The following is a 20,343-nucleotide window of genomic DNA, read 5'->3' on the forward strand; positions in this document are numbered from 1 at the left end:
CAGAGCTGTTTTCACAGCCTGAGTCGGCTGCTCCCTGTCATAAGTAAACTGACCTTGATGTTTAAAATATAAGTTACCATAGAAAAAGAAAGAAAAACCTCAATAGAGCCAATCAAAACGTACTCAGTGCCCCTCAGAGTACAGGCCCATTGTGTATGCTGATGCGATGCTTTTGATCTTCTTTCTCTTAAGTTTTCATAAGAAACACATTAATTTTTGGCATCAGAGTCCTTCTGAACTCACCGTGGACGTGCAGCTCATAGACAACTTTTTTGTCAGGACCACGGTTGAGTGCAGCTCAACGCAAACATTTCACAAATCACAGCTTTTGATGTAATTATTGTGATGGTGATACCACAACTAACATGTACAACTGTGTCTGCTTTACTGCCAACTTATTTATGACATTAATGAAAAAAACAGCAAGTTTTGATCAAAGTTATGATCAACTTTGAAACATGAGAAGCTGCTTTGCTTCCTTATTTTTTTGTTTGTAAGATTGCAAAGATTAAACGAATGTAAGCTTTTGAAATTCAAGTTAAGAGCACAATAGAGTCAGCTGCCGTCCACTCACTACGATAAAACATGCTGCAAGTGTGAGACCTCTGGGAAGTTGTCTTTGACCTCTCGGGGGTCGGGGAGACAGTGGTTTTGAAGCCAGTGGCGATTCTCATCTTTCTGGCACTGAGCAGATCTGACACCGCCTGACTCTTAAGCTTGAAGCTTTTTCTTTTCATAAATGTCAGGTTAATTACTCTGTACACCACCCGTCTGCTCAAGTCACAATACATTTTCCAGTTTAGATAACAGGCACTGCATTAATCATAACCTCCACACCCCTGACAAGACCAGATGGAGGGTATGCATGAGTGATACTCGCAATTCTATGCTGTGAGTTTGACAAAGAAATGTTCTCAGAATCCGAAGTTTCTGCCTCTAGATGCATTTATCCTTTGAAATATGGTGTTTCCATCCAAGTGTTTGGGGTTCAAAGAGACACTCATTATGAATACCTGAGATTAAATGTGGTAATTGTATCTTGAAAACCTTGAAAATGTTGATTCATTCTCACATTGCTCTTTATGCTGCTCAGAGTCTGTGCATACTTATTTAGGTTTCAGACCACTTTGAATACATGCAGAGAATTTTAAACTCCATTAACAGAGAGCAAACAGAAAAGGAGGCATTTAATCCTCCTCAAACACAACCCTGATTCCAAAAAAGTCAAGACGCTGTGTAAAATGTACATAAAAAGGATTACAGTGGTTTTCAAACAAACTCTGTTTACCGACAACAGTTTTATGAAGTGTTCCTGAGCTCATGTACTAATATCCCTTATCCAATCATGTGTTCACATGAGTTCCACCCTTGCTTGTGAACGACTGAGCCTTTCCAGGATGCTCCTTTCATAACCAATCATGACGCTATCACCTGTTACCATTGAACTTGTTTACCTGTGGAATGTTCCAAACAGGTGTTTTTGGGTCTTTAGTTGCTCCTGTCCCAACGTGTTTGAAACGTGTCGCTGCATCAGATTCAGAATAAGCAGATATTTACAGCAATCAATGAAGCTGATGAGGAAAAACGATTGAATATGTTGTCTTTGTGCTGTTTTCAAAGTAGTGTATCAAAAAGGATTAGCGAGTTATCACATTCTGTTCTATTTATGTTTTACTCAACTTTTTGGCATCAGGGTTGTAAATGATGCTGTAATACTCACCTGGATTCAATACTCATTTTTGAGACATATTTGTGGGAACGTATCACTCAGCTATCGCATTACCAATAACATAACCGGTTCTGGTCTTCTTTTGTGTTTTACATCATGAGAAATAAATGAGTCTCAGATAGCACCAACCTTCTTAAATACATTACATCTTTTCCCAGTGTTTAAAAACTGTGGGAGCATGTTGGCTTCCGTGCTTTAGGATTTGCTCTCTGGTTACTAAGAACTGAGAAGGCCTTACTATGTAACTGCTGCCTTGAAACAGGGCTGCATTCTTAATAGAAAAGAAACACACACAGGAATGTGGTGCAACAAGTCTATTTAGGGTCACTTCACCTAAATTACAAAATGGGATGAAGCCATGCAGGCAGTTTTGCGATGTTGCACTGTGAGATTTCTGCCTCCACCCAATACAGTGGACGTGATTGAAATTGTGTTTGTGGAGATCACAACACTGAAAAAAACCCAATTTAACAGCAACTTCTCGTTCCCTGAACATCCCTGTTTTAGGACACACTGTTACTCTGAACAATCCAAAGACAGGTAGTGTCAGAAGCCGCATGCAGACTATTTCTTTCTATACTTTGAGCAGCAGGAACCAAAGTTTTGTACCAGTGATCCAGATACAATGTAGGTTAAAGCTGCCGACTAGTGTTTAAATCTGATACAAGAAAAGTGTACAACAGAGTACACTGTTAATACAATCGCTAAAAAAAAAATGCATTATTTATGTGCATTATCAATATAGGGCTTTGTATTTCAATGTGTCAGATGCTTTCTAATCACTCAGGCAGTAATGATTTTAGATTAGCATTGCTTAGGTTACAAGATGGATGGATGAGCAGATTTAAATCGTTGGTGAAGAATAATTTAACCCACACAGCAGACCAGATGCACCTTCAGCTTGGTACTGCTGGCATTAGTCAGCACTGACATACCAAATATGAGCCAAACACATTGAGGTGTGGCACTGATGGCACCGTTCTTCACATGGCAAACAAGATGCTGATTGTTTTCTGAAATTTGAGACAGGGAAGGGATTAGACTGTTTGGTCCACATTGTTACAGCCAGAGATGACCTGCATTTCTGATGAATAATGTTGAGCTTTTACATCAAAACCCCAGTGAGAGAAGATCTCTTCAATGCAGATGAAAAAGTTTGAAAATCATTTCAGCAGCTAATGTTTGAAAAGTTGCAGCAAGTGCAAATTCACAGGTAATTACATATATGTCTAATTTGTGATGGGTGCAGACAAAGAGGAGAACAGGTAAAAGGATAATGACATGGAGAATCTGTTTAAGACACTGAACTAAGCTGTATGGAGTGTTTTTCCCCAGAGAAACCAACTGTTTAACAAATCTTAACTCAAAGTTCACTTATTTTCTGGAGCTTTCAGTTGCATCTCACAATCTTCATCGGTGGATCGAATTGTCTCAGTGTATTGATTGAAATATCTGTCCAAAAAAGTGATTTAAGATTCAGATTTTGTTGTTTTTCCTTTCTATTCTTTAATTCTGTAACATTCTACAACATTCCATGGCTGTTTTTCCTCTCGTCACATGTGTTCCTGAACGCACCCCTGTCGCTGTGTGCGCGTTCGCGCAGCGCTCTGCGCGTCCCAGTCATGTGACAACACCTCACCACGCCTGCGCAAACAAATACAAGATGGCGGAGAGTGCGGAACTGAAGGTAAGGCGCAGCCTGAAATCATTTTAAATTTACTCGGTTACCGAGCGTTTGATTGTCAAGTGACACAGTGCGTCAGTGATTTAAGCCTCTGGGGGCTGAGTTGTTGTCAGATTTGATGTTTATTGCTCAAACACAGCAGGAACTTTATTGAATCCGCGAGCGCCACAGCTTGCGCGAGCATGTTTATGTTGATATTGAGACGCGCTGGTTTGGCTGAACGGACCGTTTTCCTCAGTACACCAGCTCCTGGCAGGGCGGCGTTGACTTTTTAACCATCCTCTGTGTGCTGTTTTAACACGAAGGCAGCCGTTCACGACACGATAACTGTCTCCGCGCGGTTTGTCGGAAGGTTTGAAAAATAACGTTAGCTCGCGAGCATTTGTGGCGCCGACAGCTTCCAGACTGTCAGACGGTTTGAATGTGACAGCGGCGGCATCACGCGTGTTGGTCCGTGTTTGAAAACTCGCCACACGGACGCATTATTCTGCCAGTATGAATTATTATAAAGTTGATATCGATGCCTGACATCGTGTCCGAGCGGAGACTGAGTCCGTCCGCAGCTTAAGTAACGTTACGTGGCCTGGTCATTAACACCTGTGACTCACTTTACCTGTTGATACACGCATAATAAACACACACCACCGGCGGCTGACTGCGTCCAGGTGGTCAGCTCTCAGACATTCATCGCCGTGCCTGTCCATCACTGCTTTCCTCGGCAGCTGCACTGAAACACTGCTTTCATTTAACTTTATGGGGCAGCGTTGAGGCATATGTAGCAGGTATTGATTGATGAGTCTTGGGCTATTTTTAGACTTTCCCCCACTGTGCGTCCACTGCCTTCCTGGGATCTGTGGATCCATACATGCTCCTTTGAGCCAGCTGCTGCTCACCACACTTTAATGAACAGGTTTTGAGCTGCACCCTCTGCTTCTTTTGAAAAGGCAGATGTGGTCTCGTTATGTAGCCCACCACTGCCTGTATATTACAGGCTTTCCCTGGGTAATGTTGATTATAATAATGAACCGGTTACAGCTTCTCCAACTTCAACCTTTACTTCCTTTTTTCTCATTTTCATAATGGAAGTTGAACACTTGGGGGTCGAGCTCCAGCTGGTGATTATTTTTATCGTCCGTTAATCAGCAAATTACTTTCTGTACCGATAAAATATCATAAAATAACGAGTGCCTGCAAAGTGTTTCGATCAACAGTCAGAAACCTGAAGAGATATTTCATTTCCAATCACATGAGATGAAGAAAAGCAGCAAATCCTTCCAGCTGAGGAGCTAGAAGTCTTTCACTTGTGTTTTTGCTTGGTTTAAGCAATAGATTGATTATCGAAATAGCTGCCAATTGATTTTCTGTCAGCTGATTAATCAATAGTTTCGCCCCTACTTGTTACTGTATGGACTGTAAATTGGATTAAATGAAAGTATTCTTTAGAGCTCTGGAAAGGTGTGACAAGCTTGTTTCTTTGGTTAGTTTTCTGTAGGTTCATTGAAGAAGAAATAATCATCAGTAGCTTAACAGCTGAGTGATGAAGATGTGTTTCGGGGGCGTCCAGCTCTTGTTAAAATGAGGGAACGGTGGGTTTTTCTTGTCGGCACAAACATAAGGGAAGTCATTAAGCTGGTCTGCTTTCAGGCTGTGTGCATCAGTGTTAACCTCCCGCCCTGCTGTTGACTCTACAGAAACAATGAACCACTGATGATACTTCACATACTCCCACTTTGAGGAAGCTTTTACACATGCATAGTTTATTTCAAAAATCATACTGAGAGCATAATTCCAAACGCTGCAGAAGATACTGGGACAGGATCTGACAAACTGGCCTGAGGACGTCGTTTACAATCCAAATAAGTGAGATTTGGTTTGCCGGTGATGGACTGGTGATTGATTTGGCTCCTGCGAACCTGAGTTGAATCACTTATGAATTCCCGATTCTTATATAACTCTTTGGATGTTAGTTCTTGAAATGTGCTCTTACTTTCTGTCCCAAACGAGCGTTTTTGTTAACCTCTGCTGTGAGATCTACATGAAGGAAGACAGCAGACCTTTTCTTCTCCACTTTTCTTCTCATAGGAATTTAATGAAGTCAGCAGCGACGTCTCTGAAACGACCTTTTTCTAAGCTGTAGGTGGAAATATCTCCAGCCTGAGCTCAGCACATCTCCTCAGGACTTCAGGAGAGATATGCTTTGAAAACAAGCGGATCTGTGCACGCTAACGGTGGAATGAGTCGAACTGCTCAACCTCGTTATTAAAATACGACGAGCCAACCAAAAATATTCAACCAAAATGCAGAGATGCAACCCCGAAACAAGTCTTCCAACCTGAGCAATTACCATACTTGATAGTTTATCTCTAAAGAAACATAAGCCCGTGAACATGGATTGAAACTTGTTTGTTTTTCCCACCGTGTTTTTGATTAAATGACTCAGAAAATGATGTGGTCAGTCAGTTGTGACCAGACAAGAGGTGGCGGCCACTTCTGTGAGTGTCATTAGTTTGTTTATTCCACCACTGGGCTGGCAGTTTGTCTCATTATTATTTTTGATTTATATTTGCCATATATGCCACTTACTGCTGAACACTGACTCTGGAGTGTTGGTATTTTCCTGTTGTCCAGAGCCTCAATCAAATAATGCAGCAGTATTACTCCTCAAACCACTCGAGTAGCTCCTCGGTGTCCCTCTTGGCTATGAGCACATTTAACGATGTTTTAAGTATTAATGTTGTAGATCATCTCACACCGACTGAGCACAGCGGTGCACACACTGAACGACATGATTCAGGCATGACAACACAGTACAAGATACTTTATTTTTCCCCTTTTAGGTGAAAAGGTGCAGAAACTTTGTATTCAAGGTCACACTTTTAAAATGATCTTCTGAAATTTAGTGAAATGTGTCAAAACTCAGTTGTTTTAAAAGAAAAAAAGCTTTTTTTACATGAAGATCTTTAACTATGAAACTAAATTGAAGGGTAGTTAACGTCTAACTGGGAATTTTCTCAGTGAAAGTGCAAATGATCTGGACGTTGGGTTGAATTCAGGTTGCCACAAACCCTAATTTAAACCTTCACACAAGCTATTTTTAGATTTTTAGTAGTAGGGCAAGGACATTTTTTAAGACAATGAGCTTGTCACCTTTTTCAGGCAGCACTTCAGCCCTCTGACAGTCGACACTGTTGATGGATCTTGTGTTTAAGTGCTTTTTTCTTTTGTCTTTAATATATGCAAGCAAGAATGTTTGCAGTCTTAACTGATCAGGTTTAGTTAATTTTTCACCTCCACGACTCACACTGTCAGATTTTTGTACTGCAATCCATTGTGGCACGATACACAGGAACAGCAGTAATACTGATGCAACAAGAAGGAACTGCCTCTCATAAAACAGCCATGTTCATGTTGTAATGTTACGGTAATCTTCATGATCCATTCCGCGTCCCGTCTCCGCTGTCATGTGAATATGCTCATTAGGATGTGAAAATATTAAATAATTAAAGATGAGCCCCACTAACTCTGGCACATCATGGCATTTTACAACTGTTTTGCACCTGAGTTGAAAAACGTGAGTTTTTCTAATGACTGCAGCATGAGGTGTTTTTGTCAGCCTCCGTCGGAGCACAGGGAACCAAAGTGGCTGTGACGTTGTGCTCTGGCCTGATCGTATGTGTGGCAGGACTCATCAGAGCTCCAGAAAGAGAAAGCTCAGAGGCTCTGAAAAGCAGCGAATTTTCAGGGAGGCTGTAAAAGCCAGACATAGATTGGTACTTTTGTGTGAAACATTAGTGAATAGTTACTAATTAATTTTCTGTTAATCAGTTAATCAGTTCAGTTCTAGTGATATGATAGTTTTCCCAATCTGCTTTATTGTTTTGATTTCAGTAAAAAATGTTCAGAATGGCTGTTTTAGGGGAAAAAATGATCTAATTTAACATTCATTCCAAAAGCATCTGTGACTTTGCTGTAGTGTTTCAGCTCTGCAGAGCTATTGGTTATTTTTTTTTATTCATAAAATGGTTAATTTCATGGCGATTATTTGGTCTATAAAATTTCAGAAAATAGTGAGAAATACCCATCACGGTTTGCCAAAGTCGTCAAATTGTCAATTCAAATTCAAAACCAAAGATAGTCAGTTTACTAAAGAGAAGCAGCAGATCTTCGCAGTGAGAAGCGGGAACGTGGGAATGTTTGGGAATTTTGCTTGAAGACTTAAAGCGATTCATTGATTATCAAAATAGCTGAACTGAGTGTTCAGCTAAGTGGTTCAGCTTTGATTTATACTGCTTTGCACCGCTGCACGTTTTGTTCACGGTTGCCTTCAGGCTGTGTATTATTATATCTCACACAGTGAATTGGTGCATAAATCTGTGGTGCATCTTAGACAAAACCTGTGCTTGTGAAAGCCTCTGATGTTGCCAGGCCCCCAAATGTGTCCTGTTGCATCGCATTTTGTTTCACAGGAGTCCCGAGCTGCCTCAGCTTCTTTGAACTGTCTTCTCTCTTCTCTGGAGCTGCTGCAGCAGCAACCTGGCAATACAAATAACGGTCTGTGCGCTGGCGGCTTATAGGTGGAGACAGTCTATTTGTAGAGCCTGTGGCTAGGTTAATCCCTAATGATACAGGTCCTCTTCTCTGCTCCCCTACATCCTTTCAACACCTGCCTATTTCTCTTATTGTCAGTGTCATTATCGCTGCAGTTAATTATCAGTTTAAAGAGAATTAGACGTTCACATGGAAACCACCAGAGCGAATGATAACTGCTCTCATCTGTTGGTGTATTTAAAGCCTACATGGGTGTGCAGATGCCGGTGTGTGCTTCGAGCTCACGCCAGGTGATAAGGAGTTAGATTTTGTGGCATTTCGTCTCAGCCCTTTTCGTCTCAGACACAAAAGAAAGCTGAAAATTGTGATCGGTGATCAGTGGAGTTAAGATGTACAGCAGAATGTGCGTAAAGCTCGCAGTGTGAAACACCAAACAGATGCTGCATGTCTCATCTGTAGCAGAGATGTCAGAGGTGTTTAGTGTTGAACCAGCTGGAACAAACTGTTGTGGAGAGTTTATTGCCTTTTTCCTTCTTCTCTGCATTTAGTCAAGTCTATCAGATCGGCTGCCAGATAAAGATAACAAACACGCTTCCTCGCTTGAGACTGCGTGACACATGTTCTGTACGTTCAGCCCAGTCAAACCAGCATCTAAGCTCCGTCACTGGCCAAGACTCTGCCCCATGAGAGCAGCCATTGACTTCGGCGAGATGGCGTCTTTCTTAACTCCTGTGGTGATTTTGTTACTCAGCCTTGTTGCCGTGGAAACATGTCACATTTGAGATAGACGTGAGTTGGTAGCAGTTTGGAGCTAAATCATGAGTTTCCAACTGGAAGAGGAAGACAGGCGTCTCACTGGCCACCCTCCTGGCACACTTGTTTTTGTGTTTTAAGCGCTTGGGATATCAGAGAGATTTTGGTGTGATGCAAAAGAGATAAATTAATAAAAAAAAATTGTCTTGAAAAGCCTGTCAGCATGGAGTATTTCTTTATCCTGCTGCAGGCTTCAGCAGTCTGGTGTGTTTTGTCAGACCCTCGCCTGGTCGTTCATAAATCTCTCCACAAGCGGTTTTGTGCAACTTGCACGCAGACTTCAGTTTTACGGTCCCTTTTGACACATAATTCACTTGTGATTTGCAGCAGTGTGTCATAAGTTTTTTTTGTGCAACACATGTATCAAGATAAGCTGCCGTTCTCCAATAAATCTCCAGTTTCATGTCCCGCTAACTTGGCTGCTAAGACACCACGCAGGTTACTCAAACAAACAGTAACCTGAAAGAATTTAGGACACCTCGCTTCATAAATTTACACGCTAATGAGGGAGAAAAAGTTTTTGTTTAAACACCTGCTTTGACAGGTTTTTAGTAGCTGTGTGCAGTACGGAGGCATGGACACATTTTCTTATTAACAGATGAAATAACTTAATTAACGCCTGACTTTTCTGACTGCTAATGGTTGATAATGTCACAGTTGATGTGACTGGACTTGGATTGCAGCCGTTTACTGGTTTGACTATATCTTTAGTCAGTCCATATCAAGTTGGCATTTGTTCAACCAAAAAATCCTTCTGTTTGCAGTCTTTTAAGAGGCATTGTCACTGCTAATAATAATAATAATATTAATTCTAGTAATAGTTGTTTAATATTGTGAAACTGTGATATTTTCTGAGACGTTATCGTACTGTGAAAATTTCGACCTGTTACGGCTGTTTGACATCGTATCATGACACCTGCAGCCCCACAGCTTTTTGTCTCAAGTCATGAAGTGCTTGTGAATCTTTGAGAGAATGAAGCCGACTGGTGAAGATGTTTCTTTTGAGTCCTGAATAGTCAGCTCGAAGGGTTAATGGCTAATAATAGAAGAGAGCGCATGCTGTAGCCTCTCCAGTGACCTGCGACCTGAGGGACTGCTGCTTAAGACACTGATTCTGCAAACACTCTTCATTCTTCAGGAAGCTGCCCGCTGTGAGCACAAGATCCCTCTGCATTTCAAAGAAAACTGTTGTGTTTGCTTGGCTCGAAGGATAAAATTAATTGAAATTATTATCCAGTTACCTGTGAAATAATGGCCTTGGTTGTTGATTATGCATTCAGTACATTTTCAGTGTTTATTATGCAATAAACACATTTCTGGGAAGTAATCAGCTCTGTGTGACACCAGCAGGTTTCTGTAGGCCACCAAACTGAAGATGCCATCATAATGAATGTGGTCATCTCTTAGAGCCAGTGCTTGTTTTTCCCACAGTGGTGCCTGACATTTTAATTAACTGACTTCCTAAGATTGTCATTTTATTTATTGATCTTTGGTTGATGTAGCTCAGCTTGTGCAGTGAAATTAGTGCAGTGCGACGGCTGTAATAGCCGGCTCTAAACTGACCAGCAGCATTACTAGTCATGCCATAATACACGATAGCATTTTCAGTGGATTCTACCATGCTTGGCACTCATTATTAGAGCTGTACCGAATGTCATTTTCTCTACATTTGAAGCTTTTATTCCAGGTTTTTGGATGAAGCTGTCCTCATGATTTTTTGACATCGTCGCTCAGAAAAAAAAAGCTTTGAACAAAATGCTCAATTTGATTAAATGAGTTAGTCTTCATCAACATAAACACAGATAAGTATACCTTTCTGGATGTATGTATTTAGAGCTCTGATACAGCCGCCTCGTTCAGTGTCTCTGTCTGTCCGGTGGTGATTTAGAGTTCAAACATCAATGTTATGTATGAGCTTTTGAACTTTTCAGTGCAGCCCTACACATTATCTTTAAAGACATGTATGACACACGACATCGCCTGTGGAGCTACTTACTATGTGCCTCTTCATATAAGGGTGGGTTCAGATGGCCGCTTCCCAGCTGGCAAAATACTCAAATTCATTAAGGTCAGCCGCCAAGGAATCCCTCCTTTAATGTTTCAGTAACAATCTTTTGTTGCCTCATTTGCCTTTTACAAAGTCCAGACTGATGATGTACACAAACAAGTGATAAATCATGTTCTTAACAAACACGGCGAACCGGCTTAAACATCACAAACATGGACACACTTCACCGAAATCAACAAAACAACTGCAAAATACAGTATTTGTGGGAAGGTACTAATGACAAAGTAATTTGCTGAAGTATTTATCTACCCACCCCCCACCCATCAGGTTGAAGTAGGAACTTGTGGCATTTATGGGAACTGTTGCTACCAGTACATCGAGGATGCCTTCAGGTAACTTTAAGTGAATGCAAACCATCAGCGATTTCTTTAGTTGCTCTTCCCTGAATCATGAAGTAGAATTAATCTTGTTTTCACCGTGTTGTTTTTACTTTAACCAACGGATGAGGAACAAACACCGCTGTCCCTCACAGCAAGAGGAAAAATGAGTCAGGACACGGTTAATGAGTGTTGCAGAGGTGCCACCCTTTCAGCACAGTAGAATCTCTGTAGGTATGGTGGTTAATTAGTTTCAGTGTCAGGCTTGTCTGGTTAATTGGTCCCTAAATGAACTACAATAACGGATTGTGTTACTGATGAAGGAACTAGATTCTTTACTATTAAATCTTTTGTCACAGTTAAGATTTGTTCTGTTTCTGCTCAGAGTGAAATTAAAGCAGTGCATTTTTTAACTAAAAGATTTCTCCGTCCCCTCTGAACTAACCTAATAAGATTCAATCAGGGATTCAAAAGCAGTCTGATTCGATAAAATGCCATCAAACCCCATCCCTCGGCCTTCTTTGCATTCTTCGCATTATCCAAAATGTACCATCGTGATGAAAGACTATTCCTGTCAGTCAGTGTTGCCTCAGAGGCGAAGCATTTCCAGAAATGACTTTTGCAGTTTTCAGCAGAGCTGGCAAACTATAGCAGGCTCTGCAGCAGCCTGTCATCTGCCACACAGTTTGTTACCACTAAGATCAGTGCTATAATGTTAAAAAGATTTTACTTAGATATTGGATTTACGTTAGAACCCCGATTCCAAATATGAATAAAACAGAATGTGGTCATTTGTGCATCCTTTTTGACATATATTCAGTTGCAGACAGCACAAGGACAGTTTATTTAATGTTTCTTCTCTTCAGCTTCATTGAGTTTTGTAAATATCTGCTTATTCTGAATCTGATGCAGCAACATGTTTCAAACACGTTGGGACAGGAGCAACTAAAGACTGAAAAACACCTGTTTGGATCATTCCACAGGTAAACAGGTTGATTGGTAACAGGTGATAGTATCATGATTGGGTATGAAAGGAAAGGCTCAGGCATTCACAAGCAAGGATGGAGAGAGGTTCACCACTTTGTGAGCACATGAGTGGATAAAGGACATTAATACATGAGCTCAGGAACACTTTGAAAAACTGTTGTCAGTAAACACAGTTTGTTTGCAAATGACTGAATTCTGTTTTTATTTTACGCAGCATCACGACTGTTTTGCAGTCAAGGTTGCACATGGCTAAAAAACAAGTATCAGTAAATGGATTCAGTTGAATAGAAATGAATAATCGGTGGAAACATGTGGCTGTTAAGCTGACAGTAATGAATACCCAATTTAACAAAGTTGCTGTTTCAAGAATACAAGACCTACAAGTAAATGAAAATGGGTTTTGATAATTTGATATTTTCAAACATGACTTTAGGTCATTGAGCATTAAAATGTCTTAAATGTAGCTCAGATTTGGGCCTAAGCAGGTATCATGTTTGATGTGTTTTTACTGATCTTCAGTAAACTGACAATAGACATCATAAGAAAAAAAGTCAGGTTCTTCGCCAAAGGTTTCAGTTTTAATTTAATATCATGGGAGAAGCTGCTGAACAAAGTGTTGTGCTGTGATGCATTATGAGCATCTTTTTCCCTGTTTTTTTTATATTCAAATTTAGAAAAAAATGCATAATATTGATTTCAGCAAAACAAAGTGCAGTATGTTTTTTCCCATCACGAAGGTGTAGTGAGACTTGAGGCAGAGCAGAAATTCAATTGAGAGAATTCATCGAGCGCAGACCAGCCTGGTATCCCCACCTCGGCTCCCTCCTTTCTCTGAATGAAGCTCACGACGAGACCCCAATAACGCAATTGCAATTCCCAGGAGGCCCTGAGCCCAACATCAGATAGGACACTAATGATAAAAAGGCATCTGTGCTCTCCTCTCTACCAGCAGCATGTTTGTTGCACAGCTTGCAGTCTCAGGCTTCTTTCTGTACGATTCCCCTTCGTCTCAGTGTCTGCGGACCTCCACCGACTCTGCAGGATTAAAAGGGTGCAGAGGGCGAGTGCAACTCATTGGTCTTCCAACTCTTCTTCACTTGCTCGCCGAACCAGTGCAGTGGGATTTTGGTGTCTGCTGTCTTTGTTTTCAGCCTCTCAGCTTCCTTCCTTCCTTCTTTAACACAGGGGTGAGGTCATGGACAATCGAACAGGTGTTTTGGCCCTGCTCACTTCGCCATCACGCTTTTTTCCGTCGTGGTTTTTCCCTCCAGCCGTCTTTGTCCACATACACGGCAGCAAAACCGTGTTGTTTGGTTGCTACCAGCAGCATGTACCTGCGCTGTTTTGGCACTGGATTTCAAACCCTCTTGTCATCACAGCCTTGTTTGGTTCAGCATTGAAGGGGACGGGTTTCAGATTCACTATCTGCCTTTGGCAAGCTGGGACTAGACCTCTATAGCCTCAGGTGTGGTGGCACAGCATTTAACGTACTAATGATTAAAAGAGAAATCATTCTGCACTCAGTCCAGCTGGGCTGCATGAGCAGATTCTGCTTGGGGAAGGAATGGCGTCCCAAACTCCGTCTTCTGTTTGATCCACAATGTGCACTGTGATTTTGATACAGACGCAGGAGGGAGAGAAAACAACAGGCGGAGAGTTAAGCCTGAGTCAGAGTAGCTGGAAGGCTAAGAGGTGGGGGGATGGGAGGACAGAGAGGGGAGGAGGATCGGGAGGGAGCTGGCACTCAGTACAGAGACCTCTAGCCGAGAGTGGGAGCTTTATATAATGGCCAGGTAGTGTGCAAGCTCCCCCTCCATCCGCCTACACAACCTCCACACACCCACACACAAACACACACATCCTGCAGAACCTTTGCAGAAACTGCTTGGCACAACATTATTAGCCTCACCATCTCCCAGTCTCCCGGGACTCCGAAGAACTGCATTACTGTTCACCTCCTCAAAACCAAGTAAAGTGCAGCAGATTTTTTTTAGCTCTGCTAACAAACACGGGACTCAAAGGGAAACGATGTCGGGTTGCTTAAAGCCGATACTTTGGTCTGCTTAGGTGTAACAGCCATCACTGCCTCTAGGGGACACCTGCAGAGATTTTAGACTTTTACTGGACCCCATTCAGAGGTAAAACCCACTTTGACGGTTTATCTGAATGGGTCAGACCTTCTGCTCTTCTGTTGGGGATATAATAATGCTGATGCTCAAACGTCATTTCACCAAATGCATACAGAGGAGAGATCAAGAGAGAAACAGGGGACATATGGGAGCACCACAGCTTGCACTTCATCGTTGACATTGTTTCTCATACGCATCCATGGCAAAGTTATCTGTTTCTAATCGGGTTTTTCCATGGGATTGGTCCAGTCCCCTTCATGCCATGGTCACACTATATGACTTCCTGCCTTCTGTCATGTCGGGAATCGTGAAGTCATTTTGGTGACTGATCAGTGATGGGGTCACACATTACGAGATCTCTCACCTGGAGGAATATTTGATGAGTCTGTCTGATCTCTATGTTCAAGTGCATGTCTGTAAGAAAGGGTTTTTGTATAAGCATGTTTCGCATCCACAAATTAAGGTACTGCTCACTGCTTTGGTATTGGTTCCTTAACACAGGTATCACATCTGCAATGATATAACATTTCACATAATATCCGTTCCCACCTATGAACCTACACCATATAGATACTGTATTGTTATCTTATGCATTGAAACATGCTTCACGATCAAACAACACACTGCTTTTTGGATGATGCTGATTGTGTGTCCATTGAGTTCCACTTTCCTTCTTAAAGTAGGAACATGTGCTCACACTGTCAGCAGAAGTGTTTAGTCATACAGTTGTATTAGCCGGTAGTTCTTAATCCCACAGATTATCTCATGGAGTTACCGCTGGTTCGTTTGTTGTAGGTGACGGATTGCAATTTGAGTCCTAAAAGGCATCAGTGTTGCCAAGTACAGGCAACACTGTGATAGAAATATGGAGTTTCTGTGCACCTTAAGATGACTGCCAATGTATTCTGACTATTTTTTGCAAGTTTTAAGCATAAAATCATGATATTGCTTAGGGTTGCAAGTGAGAGTCAGAATCAAGGTGTGGTCTAGAGGCTCCTGTTTCACCGCATTACTTCTCAGTGTCGTCATGAGGGGAGATAATATTTATGTTGCGCTGTATCGCTTCAGGCAGTGGAGGAAAAGAAAAAAAAAGCCTAAATGTGTCTTCCTATGCAGGCTGAGTTTGTACCAGGCCATTTCAATCACGCAACCAAAGATATTTCCTGAGCAGGTGGAGTTCATCGTCATTGTCCAAAATCTTTTTATCTTGTGTCTGTGTCAGCCCTGTGGAAAGGAAGTGTCATTGTGTTTGTCTCATATGGTGGTCATGTGACCGAGCGTGCATTTGAGGTTTTGCACGCACATCAGCCATTTGGCCGGCACATACGATCACTGCGAGCTTAATGATCTCTGGTGTGGTGTGGGGGTCCTGATGCTGTGTGTGTGTGTGTGTGTGTGTGTGTGTGTGTGTGTGTGTGTGTGTGTGTGTGTGTGTGTGTGTGTGCATGTGTGAGAACATGTTCCCCCTCGCATGCTAAGCCTGTGTGTGTCAGATCTGTGGCATGCATGCACAGTGTTTTTGACCGCACTGTACGTGCGAGTTCAGCTGAGCTGAAGCTCCTCGCATGATAACCATGAAATATTTAGTGTGCTTGTTTGTGTGCACATTGTATTTGTGAATATTCTGCTTGCATTTGTTTGTGGTCATTTCCGCTTTTAAAGTTTGTTTGTGTGTTTTCAGATAAAAACACTGATATAGAAAAGTCTAAATTGAATTATAATAAACTATCCTGAGCCGATACTTGATGTGTGTCAGTGGATTAAACTGTAATTATGATGCCTTTTCAATACATATCTTCAGCATTTCTGTGCTGTTGTTTTTATAGGCGGCAGTGGTTAACCAATTAACCAATTAATCAATTAGCTGAGCTTCTCAAATGTAAATATATGATCAAGATTTCTTAGAGTTCTGTGATCGTAAATTCAATATCTTTGAGTCCTGAATTATTTGTTGCAGACATTTGAATATGTCAGCTTAGGCTTTGGGAAATTGTGATGGACATTTTTCATTATTTTCTGACATTTTTTAGAAAAAAATAATCGTCCGATTACTTGATCACGAAATAACTGATTGTTGTAGTCCTCGTAGATTCATATGTATTAAACTAAAATTAGCACATTATATTTGCTGAGCCAGTGTATCGTTTGGTCTCCATCCAGTAATTAACAATAAGATGACGAGCAAAGACACACCTGCAACAAAAAACCACAAAGTAGATAACAGCGGAAACATAGTGGAACATCGTGACTGTCCCTAAAATAACAAGGGAAATTAAAGATGAATACTGATCAGAACTTTCTCAGAAACTAGAGCTCATAACCAGCCAGGCTGCCATTTTGGGCGCCAGTGTTTCTCTTGACAGATAAAACAGCCCATTCAGGGTGACTCGGCCACTGGCCAGCTCCAACCTGTCTTCATCAAACGGGCCTTTGCGCTGCCTGTTTCCCTTCATTAAATCTAACTTGAATCTCACAGCACGGCTGCTGTCGTCAACCTGTATTTTTGTTCATTTTGTCAGACAATGCAGTGATGAAACAGTGATTGTATCTGCAGCACAATTGCTTGGTAAGGTAGTATTTATGAGCGGTGATCAAATTTCACTTCTTCTGACAAGAGAAACAGGAAAGTTGTGACTGTCTGCATTAATACACAGTACATGTGATCACAGAGAGAAGGGGGGGCACTGAACAGAGGTTTGATCGAGACCTCCTCTTTGTCTTTTTAATGACACGAAACACAAAAAAACTAGTTATATGTGTTCAGACAAATGAAATGCATATAATGAAATGGACATTGGTGCGCAGAGCAAAGCTTTGGTGAGCGTGTGTTTGGAGGATGGAGATGCAGGGTTTTGTTACACTGCACAGCGCACTTGTCGACAGATGGAAAATGATTGGTTGCTTTAAATTTCGGAGCAGAGTCCCTTGTGCTGATTAACGGTCATCATCGCCGTGCCTGACGTGCCACTCCAGCAGAAACATGTGTAAATGCACAGGAGTGAGCAGACTTTAGATTTCTTATTCTCTGTAACAGTTTAGCTCCTCAGCATCGGCATCGATCCGAACAATCAGCAGTCTTCTCTGCGGTCGTCACAGATGACAGTCGATCTGATCGCCAGTCGGCACAAGCTGCATGTTGGAGTCGGTGTGCATGTTTCACTAAGCTGTGTGTATACGTGTGTTTTAATAACGTCTAAGCTTCTGGCAGATGCAGCAGTGTCACCCTGAACCTCTCTCTATCTCCGTCTCTCTGATAACACGTGGAAACCAGCTATCCTCAGTTTAGTGCGCTGTGTTTGACAGTGTTAGTGTAATAGAGTTGAGAAGCAGGAGGCTTTATTTCAGACATCACCGTAGTACAAATCCAATTAATTTCTGTAAAGACAGTGTTAGATGACTGACTTCTGGTGCGCTTCCAAGCCTTGGATGGGCATGAAACTCTCCCAGTTGGATCATCAGTACAAATTATGAGCAGTTTATTTTGTTCCTTAGTGTAAAAAGTTAAAGCTACAGGCCTGTGTTCATAGGAGCTGAAGGAGAGGAGTTAACTGCTGCTCCCAAAGTGCATTTTGGTTAGAAAAATGTAACGACCGAGCTTAAAAATGTTGTGAGCGCTGCTGACAGGAAGTGGAAGCTAAAGGTTACACTTTGTAGAAAGTAGAACTGCAACACTTAGTTGATTAATTCATTAAGATCAACAGAAAAATAAAAGCAGTGTCTGGTTCCAGATCCACATGTGAGGATCTGCCGCTTTTTCTGTTTTGGATCATTTTAAACCAAGAATCTTTGGGTTTTGATCTGACAAAACGACGCGTTTGAAGATCTCTCAAGTTTTCCACTATTTTCTTGAATTTAAGTTCAGTCAGTTTCCCGTTCTGGATCAGTTTTGGATGATTTAGGCCAGCATCGTGTGCTGTTTTAGTTACTGCAGCTCCAGTCTTTGCCCCTGACTGCTTCATGGCTATTTTATTTCCAATAATGCATTTCTTGATGGACTTAAAACCGATGCCCATAACTTAAACACATAAGGCATCTAAATAAACCAGGAGGCTCTTATGTCTCAGTTTAGATGAGCATTATATTAGATTATTAAGAGAAAACTAATGGGAATTTGAAGTGCTAAAAACAATTACTACCCCTCCCTGCTGTGTTTTCACTGTGAGCTGTGGAGAATTTCATTTGGTTTGGAGGCTCAGCTGCTCTCACTCTCTCTCTCCCCATCCCCCCTTCCCTTTATCCCTCCATCAGTCATTCTCACCAGCTCTGGACACAGCAAATTATTACCCCACACCCCACTCTCCAGTCTGACAAGAATCTACCAAACATACTGAGCGAGATGAGACTGTAGTTACCATCATTTATGTCAAGCTCACAGTGAGCACTAAGACGATGTTCACTGTAAATCAGCTAATTATAAAAAAAAGCTGTTCAGTAGTGCCTAAACACGACAATTTTCATGTCACTTTTTGGCTTTGTCCTCGCTGAAATACAGCTAAATATCTCCACCCTCCTCCTCTGTTGGTCAGCAAACAGCCAAACTGTGCATCTGATGAGGAGAGGGATGGACAGCCCAGTTAGTCTGCCGAGTCTCAGCTTATTAAAACCTCCATTCTCTCCCCTCCTACTCACTGGGATCACCTGTACAGCTTTTCAATACAGCAGCTACCCAGTTTTGTTGATCTTATTTCGTGTTTTTGGTTCTGCAAGAGAATAAAACAGTGATTTGATCACAGCTCGTGTATTGATATTTAAAATAGAGAGGCTTCCTAGCTTTAGCGCCACACAGGCCTGACCCCATCCGAGCAGGCTCACAGCAGGTCGTGTTTCTTTGTTGACACTGAAACAAGTCTCATTTGGTTTTAATCATGCTGGAAAGGGATTTCAGGGTGTCAAAATGCAGGCTAAGTGTGGGACAGACAGCAGAAACCGTGAGGGAAAAAGTGCATCTTAGGATGGGTGTAGTCTTTAAAAGATGGATATCCAATTTTCCAGAAGGAATTAGATTGGACCAGTCAGAAAACTGATATCCTGGTGTGTCTTGCTGGATCCCAGAGGAGACACTAGCTGTTTCTTATAAAGCGTTATAGTTGTAATGAAGAACTTTCTTTGAAGGATCAACAAAGATGAAAATCTATCTGTTTTCTCCAAATTTTGGGCCAGAGTCAGCTACAGATGTTTTGGAAAAATGAAGCAACGTGTCTCAGCAAGCACAAGAGAGAAACAGCATGGGACAGAAGCAGCAGTGCATCTGAAAAGCAGCTATATTAGAGCGGACATAGGAGTTTTATGAATGACTGCTCTGGCAGCTATAGGTCAACACAGGGTGGAGACAGAAAGGTACAAAGTTTCTGTTCAGTCAGTTTCTTTTTAAAGTGTGTCTTTTGTCTTTGTGAGAGATGATGCTTGGCAAAGACCACCGCATGTTTTTATGTTTACTGCTCTGCCAGTGGAGTTGAACGGGGGTTTACTTCCATCCCGCTCCATCTGTTCATCCCTCTGCCTGTTAACAGGATTTGCTCAGAACTTTTTGGAAAGGTTAGCTTGTGTTGACTTCTGGTGCAAATCCAACATTTGGAGCTGTCATACCTTCACAGCTGCATAGCGTTGGTGGAGGCACCAGCTTCACCGAGTGCCGTGTCATCTCTTCTGCACGGTTGATAAAATTAATAACACCTTTGTTATTCACACACACGGAAAGATAGTTTGATAAATTCAGTGAAACATAGAAAAACGACAGATAGAAAAACGACAGATCGATCATATGAAGAAACCATGAAGAGCTTTTATTGAGTACCAAAAGTTGTTGCTCATAGGGGTGAAAAATGCAAGAAATTGACCGAAAAAGACAGAAAAAATGGCTTGTTAACCATCTGCTGAGTCAGATAATGGTGGAAATGGTATAATATTAGCTATTGTTTTAAATCTGTGGTGATGGATTTAAAGTAATAGCGACAAGCAAAACAACTAACACTTATTAAATCGGCATTAACAGTTTCTCGTAAGACCGCTAAATAACGTCCTCGGGCTTGTCTGAATTTGACCTCATGTGACTGCAAACATTCTATTAC

The 20,343-nt window shown here is 41.6% G+C and overlaps 1 protein-coding gene across 1 annotated transcript in view; it reads left to right on the top strand.

Annotated features, from left to right (window-relative positions):
• The first annotated feature begins 3,378 nt into the window (after positions 1–3,378).
• Positions 3,379–20,343, top strand: part of LOC143321710 (E3 SUMO-protein ligase PIAS1-like) — a 52,466-nt gene continuing 35,501 nt past the window's right edge. The window contains exon 1 of the mRNA XM_076732274.1: positions 3,379–3,416. Within this exon, the coding sequence (XP_076588389.1) occupies positions 3,393–3,416 (24 nt within the window). The 5' untranslated portion in view covers positions 3,379–3,392. The remainder of the gene's footprint in view (positions 3,417–20,343) is intronic.

This window comes from Chaetodon auriga, chromosome 1 (genome assembly GCF_051107435.1).
Source record: "Chaetodon auriga isolate fChaAug3 chromosome 1, fChaAug3.hap1, whole genome shotgun sequence".
NCBI lineage: Eukaryota > Metazoa > Chordata > Actinopteri > Chaetodontiformes > Chaetodontidae > Chaetodon > Chaetodon auriga.